Source organism: Heterodontus francisci, chromosome 3 (assembly GCF_036365525.1).
Source record: "Heterodontus francisci isolate sHetFra1 chromosome 3, sHetFra1.hap1, whole genome shotgun sequence".
Classification (NCBI taxonomy): domain Eukaryota; kingdom Metazoa; phylum Chordata; class Chondrichthyes; order Heterodontiformes; family Heterodontidae; genus Heterodontus; species Heterodontus francisci.
In genome coordinates this window covers 22,259,874-22,274,566 of record NC_090373.1, presented here as the reverse complement: position 1 = coordinate 22,274,566, position 14,693 = coordinate 22,259,874, and the positions used below count along the sequence as shown (strand labels likewise).

At 43.2% G+C, this 14,693-nt stretch overlaps 1 protein-coding gene across 10 annotated transcripts in view; it reads right to left on the bottom strand.

Moving 5' to 3' along the window:
• dst (dystonin) overlaps positions 1–14,693 on the bottom strand; it is a 666,855-nt gene that overhangs the window by 253,720 nt on the left and 398,442 nt on the right. For all 10 annotated transcript variants that reach the window (XM_068020163.1, XM_068020162.1, XM_068020167.1 and 7 more), the window contains 3 exons: positions 13,819–14,364; positions 1,694–1,870; positions 1,468–1,591 (listed from right to left, as the gene is read on the bottom strand). In XM_068020163.1, coding sequence (XP_067876264.1) covers positions 1,468–1,591; positions 1,694–1,870; positions 13,819–14,364 — 847 coding nt within the window. The remainder of the gene's footprint in view (positions 1–1,467; positions 1,592–1,693; positions 1,871–13,818; positions 14,365–14,693) is intronic.

Below are 14,693 nucleotides of genomic sequence, written 5' to 3'. Positions count from 1 at the left end.
CAAGTCAATTTTCACTCTGCTTCTGCACTCCAATTCCCAATGGATCAAAAGTAAAATACTGCAGATGCTGGAAATCTGAAATCAAAATAGAAAATGCTGGAAATACTCAGCTTTACTTGTAGGTTGAGGGTTAAATATTGACTGGAATAGCAGGGTGAGTGCTGTTCTTTGAAATAGTGCTGTGGGATCTTTTACATCCACCCAAGAGGGAAGACAGGGCCTCGTCCACCCAAAAGACAGCATCAACAGTGTAGAACTACCTCAGTAAGGGACAGAGGAAAGTTAGAACTTTCACCTTTGGCATGGTCTAACCCATGCTTTGAATGCTCCTCAAAGACATTTGCTTGGAGCTTCACAGAGCCACCTGAACTTCCTCCAATCCCACACTGTGCAAGAGCCATAACTCCAGACCAGTTCCCCTTTTTAGAGAAAGTCTAAACAGTAGGCTTGGCTCATACAGTTAAAACCAACTCGAACAAATGCTTTCCTCTGAGTCTGGTTCTGTCCTCCAATATCTCCCATTTAAAATTCTCATCATAATAGACTTCAATGGAAAGGGAAAATCATGCGGGATGTACAACAGGAACAGGAGTAGGCCATTTTGCCCCTTGAGCCTGTTCTGCCATTCAATTAGATTGTGGCTGATCTCTAACTCTATACCATTCATTCACCTTTGCTCCATGACCCTTGACACCATTACCCAACAAAATCTATTGATCTCAAGTCTTAAAAGCTTCAACTGACCCCCAGTATCTACAGCAACTGGGTTTTTGAGGAAGGACAGAGTTCCAGATGTCTACTACCCATTGAGTGAAGAATTGCTTCCTGGGACAATGTTGGCACCAGTGGTATGATGGGCTGAATCGCCTCCTTCTGTGCTGTATTATTCTCTGATTAAAGATAGGCGGACAAGGTACTATTGGCTCATTGAGGAAGAAATGCTTTAGATTGCGCACAAGATTGAGATTTCACTCTGATGTTAAAGGTAGGCAAAAAGATTGCTCTTTCAGGACTGTTTTCATAAACCTGGACACCAGGGACTGCTCTCCTGTGGACTTTCTATCTCTAGGAAGTTACTAAGCTGAACTGCCAACTAGCACGGAGCCTGCTTTGAAGCTTGAATGGAACAAATATTGCAAATAAAGAAAGGCTGTTTAAACATGAAGGTCTCTGACCTTTGATTAATAGACTGCTGAGAGAGGATTATTCTATCTACCACAATGTTTAGAATGTGGAACTTGCTACCACAGGGAGTAGTTGAGGTGAATAGCATAGCTGCATTTAAGGGGAAGCGAAATAAACACATGAGGGAGAAAGGAATAGAAGGATATCCTGATAGCATTAGATGAAGAGGGGGTGGAATGAGGCCTGTATGGAGCATAAATGTTGGCATTGACCAGTAGGGCCGAATGGCCTGTTTCTATGCTGTAGATTCTGTGCATTAACGCATTTGATTTGAAAACGTACCCAAATTATCTTGGATTTCATCACGATTCAGTAAAAGATTGCCATCAGTACCGATAAGTGCATCAACTGTTTTCCTTAGTTTCTCAACCACACTTTGGTGTCCAGACATCTGATCCTGCAGAGCCTGAACACAGTTAAAAAAAAAAATTAAACGTTACACGTTCAATACAACAAAACAACACCAGGAAAATACAAGAAAAATATTAGAGAATGCATAGATTTTGACCTTGACTTGCTCCAACTGCTTCTGAAGGTTTTTGGGATCTGCGGCAATGGCCTCAGTTAACTGGGTTTTTGCAGCTTCCTCAGTAGCTTGAAGCCATGGTACAAGCCCAGATGAGATTTCTTGGTATTGGCTGTACTTATCCACCACATCCTTGAGATTTTTACCCAATATATTGCACTAGGGGGGAGGAAAAAAAAGTCAATCAGAAAAATCAAATGAACCGAACATAGCTTATCATCGGAAATTATGAGATGGAGCAGGAGTAGGCCTTGAACCTGCTTTGCCATTCAAGATGACATGGCTGACCTTTGACCTCAACTCCACTTTCTGGCCTGATTCCCATATTCCTTGATTGCCTTAGAGTCCAAAAATCTATCTGTCTATCTACCTATCTATTTATCCCAGTCTTGACTATGCTCAAATGACTTAGCATTCACCCAGCTCCCTGAGGTAAAGAATTCCAAAGATTCACAATGCTGAGTGAAGACATTTCTCCTCATCCGAGTCCTAAATGGCCAACCCCTTTTCCTAGACTATGGTCCCTAGTTCCAGACTCTCCAGCTGGGGAGAAAACAGCCTCTCAGCATCTACCCAGTCAAGTCCTCTCAGATTCTTTTACATTTCAATGAGATCACCTCTCATTCTTCTAAACTCTAGAGAGAGTATTGGCCCATTCTACTCAATCTCCCCTCAGGACAACCCACTCATCCCAGGAATCAATCTAGTAAATCTTTGTTGCCACCTCTCTAAGGCAGGTTTATCCTTCCATAGAAATAGAGACTAAATGCAGTACTCCAGTTGTGGTCTTACTAAAGCCCTGTACAACTGCAGGAAGAATTCCTTACTCTGGTACTCTAACCCCCTTGCAAAAATGGCCAACATACTATTTTCCTTCCTAATTGCTTACAATACCTGAAAGTTGACTTTCTGTGTTTTGTGTATCCATATCCTTGTTGTATCCTAACAAAGTTTATCTGGGCTACTGTTTGAAGGCTTTGATGAGAAAATGTGACTCACACTGTATTACTGGCTGTGGTTTTCCACATGTACTCTTGCCAGAAATGTAGCTACAAATCAAACTTTCTAACAACGAAACCATTTTTCATGCTGCTCTGATTTGACTGGAATGTCAAAAGTTAATTGATTCGGCATTACTTCCCTGCATTCTCCAACAAAACTCAAAATTAATGGGCAAGTGTACGAGATTAACAATGCTGATTCACCTGAAAATCAAAGGCACCAATATAAAATGACTCAACAATGAAACACACAGTAAAATACATTTAAAATATTATGGAAGAGAGCAGTCCAGTAAGAGAATTGTTCTTGGTTCACCAATTCATTTTGGTTAGGTGTAAACTTCAGAAATTCAATATCTCATTTCAGAAGGAGCAGGAAAGCAAGGTCTGGAAATTAGATTCAACAGACATTTGTACAACATTCTTCTCATGAAACACATGCAAATTAGGACACGGAAACAGGCCATTCAATTCAACCAGTCACACACAAGCAAATAGACCTCATCATGTTTACCCACCCTGTTCCCAAATCCATTCAATGACTTTTCCTTCAGCCACCTATTCAATCTAATCTTCAATGTTGACACAGTTTCTGCCTCAGCCACTCTTGGAATTGAATTCCGCAACCTTACAACTCTTGGTGTGAAGAAGTTTCTGCTGCCCTTTGTTCTAAATCGCTTGCATAATCTTGGATTTACACAGTACTTACACTGCAGAAACAGGCCATTCAGCACAACACATCTGTACCAGTGTTTATACTCCACAAAAGCCAATTTATAAGCCATATACAGTCCAATCCTCTTAATTCACAGTCACCTAGTTGAAATGATCAGAGCAATATAATCTCTCTTCTGTGCCTACACAAGATGGACTGCAGTGGTTCAAAAAGATGGCTCACCACCACCTTCACAAGGGCAATTAGGGATGGGCAACAAATGCTGGCCTTGCCAGCGATGCTCACATCCCATGAAAGAATGAAAAACGATACACCAACAGTGGTGTTAGGACGGGAGTTCCAGGATTCTGACCCAGTGCCAGTGAAGGAATGGCGATCCAGTTCCAAGTCAGGATGTTGTGCTGCTTGGAGGGCAACTTGCAAATGGTAATGTTCCCATGCAACTACTGCCCTCGTATTTCTAGGTGGCAGCAGTTGCAGATTTGGAAAGTGCTGTTGAAGGATTCTTGGTGAGTTGCTGCAGTGCATCTTGTAGACGGTACACACTGCTGCCACAGTGCACCGGTGGTGGAGGGAGTGAATGTTTATGATAGCGGATGGGGTGCCAATCAAGCCAGTTGCTTTGTCCTGAATGGTGTTGAGCTTCTTGAATGTTGTTGAATCACAGAATCATTACAGTACAGAAGGAGGCCATTCAGCCCATCATGTCCGCACTGGCTGTCTGAAAGAGCAATTCCCTTAGTTCCATTCCCCTACCATCTCCCCGTAACCATGTGCATTCTTCTTTTTCATATAGCTGTTCAATTCCCTATTGAATGGTTCAATTCCCTATTGAATGCTTCAATTGAACCTGCCTCCACCACGTTCTCAGGCAGCACATTCCAGACCTTAACTGCTCACTGCATGAAAAAGTTTTTCCTCATGTCACTTTTGCTTCTCTTAGCAAAAAACTTTAAATCTGTGCCCTCTCATTCTCAATTCTTTCACAAGTGGGAACAGTTTCTCTCTATCTATTCTGTCCAGACCCCTCATGATTTTGAATACCTCTATCAAATCACCTCTCACCCTTCTGTTCTCCAAGGAAAACGGACCTAACTTCTCCAATCTATCTTCATAACTGAAACTCCTCAACCCTGGAACTATTCTCGTGAATTTTTTCTGTACTCTCTCCAATGCCCTTACATCTTTCCTAAAGTGTAGCGCTCAGAACTGAACGCAATACCCCAGCTGAGGCCGAACTAGTGTCTTATACAAGTTCAACATAACCTCCTTGCTCTTGTACTCTATGGCCCTATTAATAAAACTCAGGATACTGTAAGCTTTATTAACCACGCTCTCAACCTGTCCTGTCACCTTCAATGACTTTTGCACATATACACCTAGGTCCCTCTGCTCCTGCACCCCCTTTAGAATTGTACCCTTTATTTTATATTGTCTCTCCATGTTCTTCCTACCAAAATGAATCAATTCACATTGCTCTGCATTGAACTTCATCTGTCACCAGTCCGCCCATTCCACCAACCTGTCTATGTCCTTTTGGAGTTCGACACTATTCTCCTCACAGTTCACGATGCTTCCAGGATTTGTATCATCCGCAAACTTTGAAATTGTGCCCTTTACACCAAGGTCTAGGTCGTTAACATATATCAGGAAAAGCAAAGGTCCCAACATTGACCCGAGGATCTCCACTACAACCTTCCTCCAGCCCGAAAAACATCCATTAACCACTACTCTTTGTTTTCTATAACTCAGCCAATTTTGTATCCATGTTGCTACCGTCCCTTTTATTCTATGAGCTACAAGTTTGCTCACAAGTCTGTTGTGTGGCATTGTATCAAACGCCTTTTGAAAGTCCATGTACACCACATCAACAGCATTGCCCTCATCAACTCTCTCTATTTCCTCCTCAAAAAACTCCAACAAGTTAGTTAAATGTGATTTTCCCTTAAGAAATCCATGCTGACTTTCCTTAATTACCTCGCATTTGTCCGTGTGACTATTGATTTTGTCCTAATTAATTTTTCTCAAAGTTTTCTCACCACTGAAGTTAAACTGGCTGGCCTGTAGTTGCTGGGCTTATCTTTACATACTTATTTGAACAAGGGTGTAACATTTGCAATTCTCCAGTCCTCTGGCACCACTCCCTAGTCGAAGGAAGACTGAAAAATTATGGCCAGTGTCTCTACGATTTCCACCCTCATTTCCCTCAGTATCCTTGGATGCATCTCATCCAGTCTTGGTGTTTTATCCACTTTAAGTACAGACAGCCTATCTAGTACTTTCTTTTTATCAATTTTAAACCCCTCTAGTATCTGACTTACCTCCTCTTTCAACATTGCCTGGGTTGCATCTTCTTCTTTCGTAAAGACAGATGCAAAGTATTCATTTAATACCTCAGCTATGCCCTCTGCCTCCATGTGTAAATCCCCTTTCTAGTCCCTAATTGGCCCCTCTCTTCCTTTGACCACCCTTTTACTATTTATATGCCTATAGAAAATTTGGGGATATCCTTTAATGCTAGCTGCCAGTCTCTTTTCATGCTCTCTCTTTGCTTCTCTTATTTGCTTTTTCACTTCCCCTCTGGACCTTCTATATTCAGCCTGGTTCTCAATTGTATTTTCTACCTGGCATCCATCATAAGCACACTTTTTCTTCTTCATCTTAATCTCTACCTTTTTTGTCATCCAACGAGCTCCGGATTAGTTTGCCCTACTTTTCCCCTTCATACCTTGACTGTGCCCGAACTATCTCTTCTCTGAAGGTAGCCCATTGTTCATTAGTCAGTTTTCTTTTGCATCAGCTTTTGGCTCCAATTTATTCATCCCTGCTCCATTCTTACCCCATTGGAACTGCACTCATCCAGGCAAGTGGATGGTATTCCATTACACTCCTGACTTGTACCTTGTAGATGGCAGAAAGGCTTTAGGGAGGTAATTTTCCATATTGTTGGGTAGATGCCAGTGTTGTAGCTGTACTGAAACAGTCCGGCTAAGGGCATGGCTAGTTCTGGAGCACAAGTTTTGAATACTGCCGCCAGGATGCAGAAAATTGCCCAGGTAAGTCCTGACCACAAAAAAACAGGACAAATCCAATCCGGCCAACTACCGACCCATCAGTCTACTCTTGATCATCAGCAAAGTGAGGGATGGAGTCATTCGTGCTATCAAGCGGCACTTACTCAGCAATAACCTGCTCATCGATCCTCAGTTTGGGTTCTGCCAGGATCACTCGGTTCCAGTCCTCATTACAACCTTGGTCAAAATATGGACAAAAGAGCTGAATTCCAGAGGTGAGGTGAGAGTTATTGCCTTTGATATCAAGGCAGCATTTGACCATGTATGGCATTAAAGAGCCCTAGTAAAATTGAAATCAATGGGAATCAGGGGAAAACTCTCCCTGGTTGGAGTCATACCTAGCACAAAAGAAGATGGTTGTGGTAGCTGCAGGCCAATCATCTCAGCCTCAGGACATTGCTGCAGGAGTTCCTCAGGGTAGCGTCCTAGGCCCAACCATCTTCAGCAGCTTCATCAATGACCTTCCCGACATCATAAGTTCAGAAGAGGGAATGTTCGCTGATGATTGTGCAGTGTAACTCCTCAGATAATGTTCCTGTCCGCATGCAGCAAGACCTGAACAAGAGTCAGGCTTAGACTGCTAAACAGCAAGTAACATTCATACCACACAAGTGCCAGGCAACAACCATCTCCAACAAGAGAGCCCAACCATCTCCCCTTGATGTTCAATGGCGTTACCATCGCAGAATCCCCACCATCAACATCCTGAGGGTTACCAATGATCAGAAATTGAACTGGATCAGCCATATAAATACTGTGGCTACAAGAGCAGCTCAGAGGCTGGGAATTCTGTGGTGAGTAACTCACCTTCTGTCTCCTCAAAGCTGTCCAACATGAAACACTCTACACTTGCCTGGATGAGTACACCTCCAACAACACTCAAGAAGCTCGACACTATCCAGGACAAAGCAGCCCACTTGATTGGAACCCCATCCACCACCTTAAACATTCACTCCCTCCACCACCAACACACAGTGTCAGCAGTGTGTACCACAAACTGGATGCACTGCAGCAACTCACCAATGCTCCTTAGACAGCACTTTCCAAACCCGTGACCTCTACCACCTAGAAGGATAAGGGCAGCAGATGCATGGGAACCTGCAAGTTCCCCTCCAAGCCACATACCATCCTGACTTGGAACTATATCACCGTTCTTTCACTGTCACTAGGTCAAAGTCCTGCAACACCCTTCCTAACAGCACGGTGGGTATACTTACATTATATGGACTCCCCAAAGCCTGTCCACCATCTACAAGGCACAAGTCAGGAGTGTGATGGAATATTCTCCATTTGCCTGGATGGGTGCAGCTCCAACAACACCTAAGAAGCTCAACACCCGCCTGCTTGATCGGCACCCCATCCACTACCTTCAACATTCACTCCCTCCACCACCGCACACAGTGGCAGCAGTGCGTACCATATACAAGACACACTGCAGCAACTCACCAAGCCTCCTTCAACAGCACCTTCCAACACATGACCTCTATCACCTAGGAGGACTGCAGACGCATGGGAAAACCACCACCTGCATGTTCCCCCCAATTGCCACACACCATCCTGACATGGAAATATATCGCCGCTTCTTCACTATCACAGGGTTAAAATCCTGCACCTCCCTCGCTAACAGCACTGCTGGTGTACCTACACCCATTCGCAATTAGGGATTGGTAATAAATGCTGACCTTGGCAGTCAAGCTAACATCTCAAAAAATAAAAAAGAAACCCATACTCGCTGATTTGCATCCAGTGATGCAACATCTTCAATTCAAATCTCCAATCCTTCATAGCCATGCATCTCTCTATCCCTGTAACTTCATCGAGCACTACAGCCTCCCTCCGCACTCCAACTCTCCATTCTCTGGGCTCTGACCTCTTGTGCAACCCCTACCTCCCATTACCGCACCAATGGCTGCCTTGCCTTCAGCCGTCTAGGTTCCACCTTCTGGAATTCCCTCTCTAAACCTCTGAGTGTTTCCACTATCCTCTTCTCAAAGACTCTCCTTAAAAAAACCTCATTGACCAAGCTTTTGGTCACCTCTCCCAACATCCCTTGGTTTCTTTCTCCCCTTATACGTCTCACATATGCTCGGGGATGTTTTCCTGCATTACAGACATTATATAAAAGCAAGTCATTGTGTTTTTTTTGATATGTTGTTCAACTGAAATTAATAGACAATTTTTTTTATTTTTACACATAAAATGACAAGAATTACCAAGATTGAACTGTATGTTCTTTACTTTCTTCCTGGTAATGTCAGGGACAATGTGCCTAAGCCCAGTCTTACATGCACCTAAAGTCCACACACGCCCACCTTCCAGCAGGAGTCACTGGACAATTGGGACCATATTCTTTTTCCTCTCCCAGGGGATGCCAAGTTCACTTGCAGCAACACATCAGCTAACTCAGCACCTGAAACAGATGTCAAATGTAGAAACCTCTGGGTCTGTATGGCTCAGGATCATAGTGAATGGGACATTGAATCCATTAAACCACAAAGGGAGATTAGTACTAGTTCTGAATGCTTCTTTGACTTACTGATGCCTTGATTATGGTCATCTCTCAATAAAGAAATAACTATATAGAAAATCAGATTCCATATTCTTTGAATCTTTGGCCGTAAAACCTGTTATTGCACCACAAGTGGCCATTGTCATGACAGCGATGTTACTACATGAGGCAATGCCATCTGGTGGCCTCAGATGTAGTGTTAAACTGCTCCACATTAAAGTTACAAGGGAAAGAAAAAGAAACTTGCATCTATATAGCCCCTGTCACAACCTCAGGACATCCCAAAGCCCTTTAAAACCAGTGAAGTACTTTTGAAGCATAATCATTGTTGTAATATAGGGAAATACTGCATTAAATTTGGCACAGCAAGCTCCCACACATACACTGAATTGCAGCATGGAATCATATACAAATTGGCAGATGGAATCTCTTCAGTTCTCAAGTTGCTGGATTGAGCCTTGAACCCACAACCTTCTAACTCAAGAGGTGAGAGTGCTACCTACTGAGCCAAGCCTGGCACCTAAAAGTGGGATAATAATTAAGCATCACAATTTGGTCAAGTTAAACCATCTGGGAAAATAGATTTCCATCAAGTTTCTAAAAGCTTTCTAAAAACAAAAATGAATATAGACTAAATACAGACAATTTAATTTGCTTCATGTTAAGTACTTCTGTCAATGGTGAGATAGTTAAATACGGCTTAGTAAATTAGCTACAGTCTGGAAATGAGGGAAATGTATTCAGTTAAACCCAAAATATGAACACAATCCCAGTCTGACTTGGTAATTAGGGCGGCACAGTGGCGCAGTGGTTAGCACCGCAGCCTCACAGCTCCAGGGACCCGGGTTCAATTCTGGGTACTGCCTGTGTGGAGTTTGCAAGTTCTCCCTGTGTCTGCGTGGGTTTCCTCCGGGTGCTCCGGTTTCCTCCCACATGCCAAAGACTTGCAGGTTGATAGGTAAATTGGCCATTAGCAATTGCCCCTAGTGTAGGTAGGTGGTAGGGAAAAATATAGGGACAGGTGGGGATGTGGTAGGAATATGAAATTAGTGTAGGATTAGTATAAATGGGTGGTTGATGGTGGGCCGAAGGGCCTGTTTCAGTGCTGTATCTCTAAACTAAACTAAATTAGTTATTTACCTCTGATATTCAGTGCAACACACGCAATATTTAGCATTAGTATGGTTGAAAGCTGGGATGTCAAGATCAAATCTAATTTTCAGTCTTTGTATATTAAATAGTCACTTGATAGTACAGAATTTGAATATTGCTGAAAAAAGAAACATGCTGTTGAAGCTTTTTGTCTTGTACTCCTCGGGACAGACACAAAAATGCCAAATTTCAAAAGCAGCAACAATTTATACTGCATGAGAAAAGGGGTGCTAATTGGCTGGCAAGTCAACTCTGAATGGTCAAGGCATTGTCGTCGAGGCGTTGTCAGGGAGAATACACCAAGGAACTGTTGTCCCCCATGCTTCGTTTTGTTCAAAAAAGGCACAATGCCTGGACATGTTCCTTTTGCCTGCAGAGGACAGGTCCCTGCATATGAATATATGTAGCTTCGAGCAAGCATAAGTGCGAGCCTGACTGATAATCTTAAATTGGTTGTTAGTGTTATTCTTAGAACACTTGAGATTGTTCAGCAAGTGCTGTTCAATCACGGAATCACATCTGATGTTAAACATTGCGTTCTGAGTTTTGCAAGTACGGCCTGGTTAGGTACGGTCAGTACTCTGCCTGTTGTGAACAGCCGAAGGGATGTGCTGTTTGATAGTTATTGAGATGTACGACTTACGTACCTGGCTTTGCACCGGCACTGGAATTCATAAACCACATTACTCATTTGTGTGGCAGGCAGAATGTCTTTTTGGCTTTACAGCAGCGTCCTGTTGGTGGAAAATACCACCTGTGTTGCAACTGCATAGTAGCAGTGTGAAACAGCTAGCTTTGCCTGTTGCTCAAATTTGTGAGATACCTCAACCTTCCAGGGTAGTTTGAGGTAGACTGGACACTTTTCAAGTCCGACAGTGGTGGCCTTAGGCCCATTCGTGAGCATGCGACATACACAATGAGCAATGATTTGATCAGGGTAGCTATTATCCAATGCGATAGGCTTTGATATGCCCTATTTTGGCATCAAGCTTGCAGTGAGCTTGGGCCCTATTTACAAGATTGCCAATAAGGCCAATCTTATAGCATGGAGCTGGAGGAATCCCAACGCATATATTGACCAGTGTAGGTAGTCTGTTAAATTCCAGAAAGCTTGTTATGGAAGGATAATACTGGAGCCTATCTTTACTCAGTTTCACATTTATTGTACAGAGTAAAAGGATTACAAATATGTAGCTCCTCACTCAAACCCTCCACCAGTCTCAGTAACAGTCTCCTTCTAAGTGCTCAAGAAAGACCCCAGTTAACACCCTCCACCTGCATATAATTAAACAATTAGCATAGGCTTGCGGTAGACAGTACTAAAGAACCCACTGGTGGATTTCTCAATTCACATGTCAAGGAAATGGCAGATCAAAACTATCCTGCGGGATAATGTCTACCCCGATCAGATTATTGTTCATTGTGTATCCTGTATACTCAGGAATGGGCCTAAGGTCGCCACTTTTGGACCTAAAACGTGCCCAGTCTACCTCAAACTACCCTGCAAGGGTAAAATATCTCAAAAATTTGAGCAACAGGTGAAGCTAGCCTTTTCATACTGTTACTATGCAGCAGCAACATGAGTGGTATTTTTCACTAACAGGATGCTGCCATTAAGCCAAAAGACGTTCTGCGTACCACATAAACGAGTAATGTGGTATATGAATTCCAGTGCCGTTGCAATGTCAGATACGTAGGCTGTACGACCCAATGATTGGCGAACTGAATCAAACAGCACCTCCCTTCAGCTGTTCGCAATAGGTACTGACTGTAAATCAATCAACCATACTTGCCAAACTCAACACACTGTATGACATTAGATATGATTCCGTGACTGGACAGCACTTACACTTGCTAGAATCTACATATATTTATATACAGAGCCCTATCCTCTTTTGGCAAAAGAAACATGTCCAGGCTTGGCGCCTTGTTTGAATTAAACAAAGCCCGGGGACAATAGTTCCCTCGTGCATTCTCCATGACAATGCCACAACCAGAGTTGACTTGCGAGCCAATAAGCACCCCTTTTCTCATGCCGTATAAATTGTTGCTCCCTTTGAAATTTGGCATTCTTGTGTCTGTCCTGATGAATGCAAGACACAAAACTTCGACGGCATGTCTCTTTTTTCAGCAATACTCTTTATATATCATTCATTAGCTTGACAAGTCAATCTTTAAATTAACTGCTTTATACCCCCATTATACTAGTGACCAGGAACCTCAGCTGTATATTCTGTGACTAGATATAACTCTCGAGAATACATAGGGATACATATGTAGGATATACGGCACAAAAACAGGCCATCTGGCCCAACCTGTCCATGCCAGCTTCTTTGCTCCACTTGAGCCGCCTCCCATCTTTCCTCAACTAAATCCATCATCGTAACCCTCTATTCCCGTCTCCCTCATACACTTGTCTAGCTTCCCCTTAAATGCATCTATACTATTGGCTTCAACCACTTTAGCAAGTTCCACATTTTCACCACTGTTTGGGTAAAGAAGTTTCTTCTGAATTCCCTATTGGATTTTTTGGTGACTATCTCATATTGATGGCCTCCATTTATACACTTCCCAACAAGAGGAAACGTTCTCACTGTAGCCACTCAATCAAAACCTTTCATAATGGTAAAGACCACTATTAGGTCACCCCTCAGCCTTGTTTTTGTCAAGAGAAAAGAGACCTAGCTTGTCAATCCTTTCCTGATATGTACACCCATGCATTTCTGGCATCATCCTTGTAAATCTTCTCTGCACCTTCTCGAGTGCCTCTATATCCTTTTTATAATATGGCTACCAGAACTGCACGCAGTGCTCTAAAAATGAGACAATCAGTAGGCTGCTAAAAGTTAAAGGCACAAAAGCAACGGCACAGACTCGGTGGGCCGAAGGGCCTGTTTCAGTGCTGTATCTCTAATCTAATCTAATCTAATCTCCCTCAACAATGAAAGTGAAGGTAGCGTTGGCCAAAAAACAGAGCTTCCACCAGCCAGAGTGAGGCAGACACGGCCAATTCACCTCCACGACTTCACTCTCACTTTACCAGTGCACTGCTTTTCCATTAATACAAGTCATCTAGGGGACACACTTTTTTGTTTAGAGATACAGCACTGAAACAGGCCCTTCGGCCCACCGAGTCTGTGCCAACCATCAACCACCCATTTATACTAATCCTACACTAATCCCATATTCCTACCACATCCCCACCTGTCCCTATATATTTCCCTACCACCTACCTATACTAGGGGCAATTTATAATGGCCAATTAACCTATCAACCTGCAAGTCTTTGGCATGTGAGAGGAAACCGGAGCACCCGGAGGAAACCCACACAGACACAGGGAGAACTTGCAAACTCCACACAGGCAGTACCCAGAATTGAACCCGGGTCGCTGGAGCTGTGAGGCTACGGTGCTACCCACTGCGCCGCTTATTAGAAATAAATGTTATATATATGTGGCTTGCAAACATTCCGATTCTTCACCCGACATTTCTCCTGGTGCTGAGAAACATCGTACAAAACTGCTGTTGTATTTGGGGAGTAGGGACTCTTTGCCATCCGATTGCTTCCCCCCTCCCATCTAACTGATCACCCCCAGTGGCTAAAAGTCTGCTGTGTCACGTACATATTTACAAGACAAAAAGCACCCAGAGTATTACAAGAACATGTCCTGCTAAAAGGTAGAGTGGAAACTTTACCTTGGAGTGCAGTGATTTATAGCAGCCACTGGCCATCTCCAGTTGGCTCTGTACCAGGGCACAAGTCGCAGATGTATCAATGCAAGGCTTGGCATCTTTGCCCAGGTCCAATTTAGCACAGGAGTTAGCAGCATCGAGGACTCTTTGCCCTGAGATAGTGATATACCTCAAGTCACCTTTGTGAGAGATGACATCTTCAGAAAAGCTTTTCTGCCTTTGCAGCTTGCCAATAAAGACTTCTACTTCTGTGGCACCAGATTGGAGGTCCTCTAGCTGCTGTTCAGACTGGTGCAACCAGTTTTCAAATTCACTGTAATCAGTGGAAAACTTCTGCAGCTCATCCTGCACAGTCTGTATCAGCTTCAGTCTGGTTTCAGATTGGCCCAGTGCAGTCTCGTACTGAACCTTCAACTCATTTAAGTCCTTCTCCAACTTTGCTCGCTCCTCTGTGGGAATACTGGAGCCTTGCTTCTGCAGGAAGTCCTGAACTGATTGTGTAGATATGATGTAGGACTGCTGTTGTGATACAACTTGTTGGTGATGAAGCTGTTGTGAATAAAACCACATTAGGAACAGTCACCAAGTGAATACACAGGTTTAAAAAAAAAATACAAATTACAAGGCATAAAATCTGCATTAAATACTCAATGAAAGAAGAGTGATTTTCATTTCTATAGCACTTCAGAACATCCCAAAAGTGCTTTCCAACCAATGAAGTACTTTTGAAGTGTAGTCACTGTTGTACTGTAGGAAACACAGCAGCCAATTTGCACAGAGTAAGTGCCCACATACAGCAGTGAGATTATCTGAGTTTAGTGATGTTCGTTGAAGAATAAATATTGGCCAAGACACCAGCGAGAACTTCCCTGCTCATG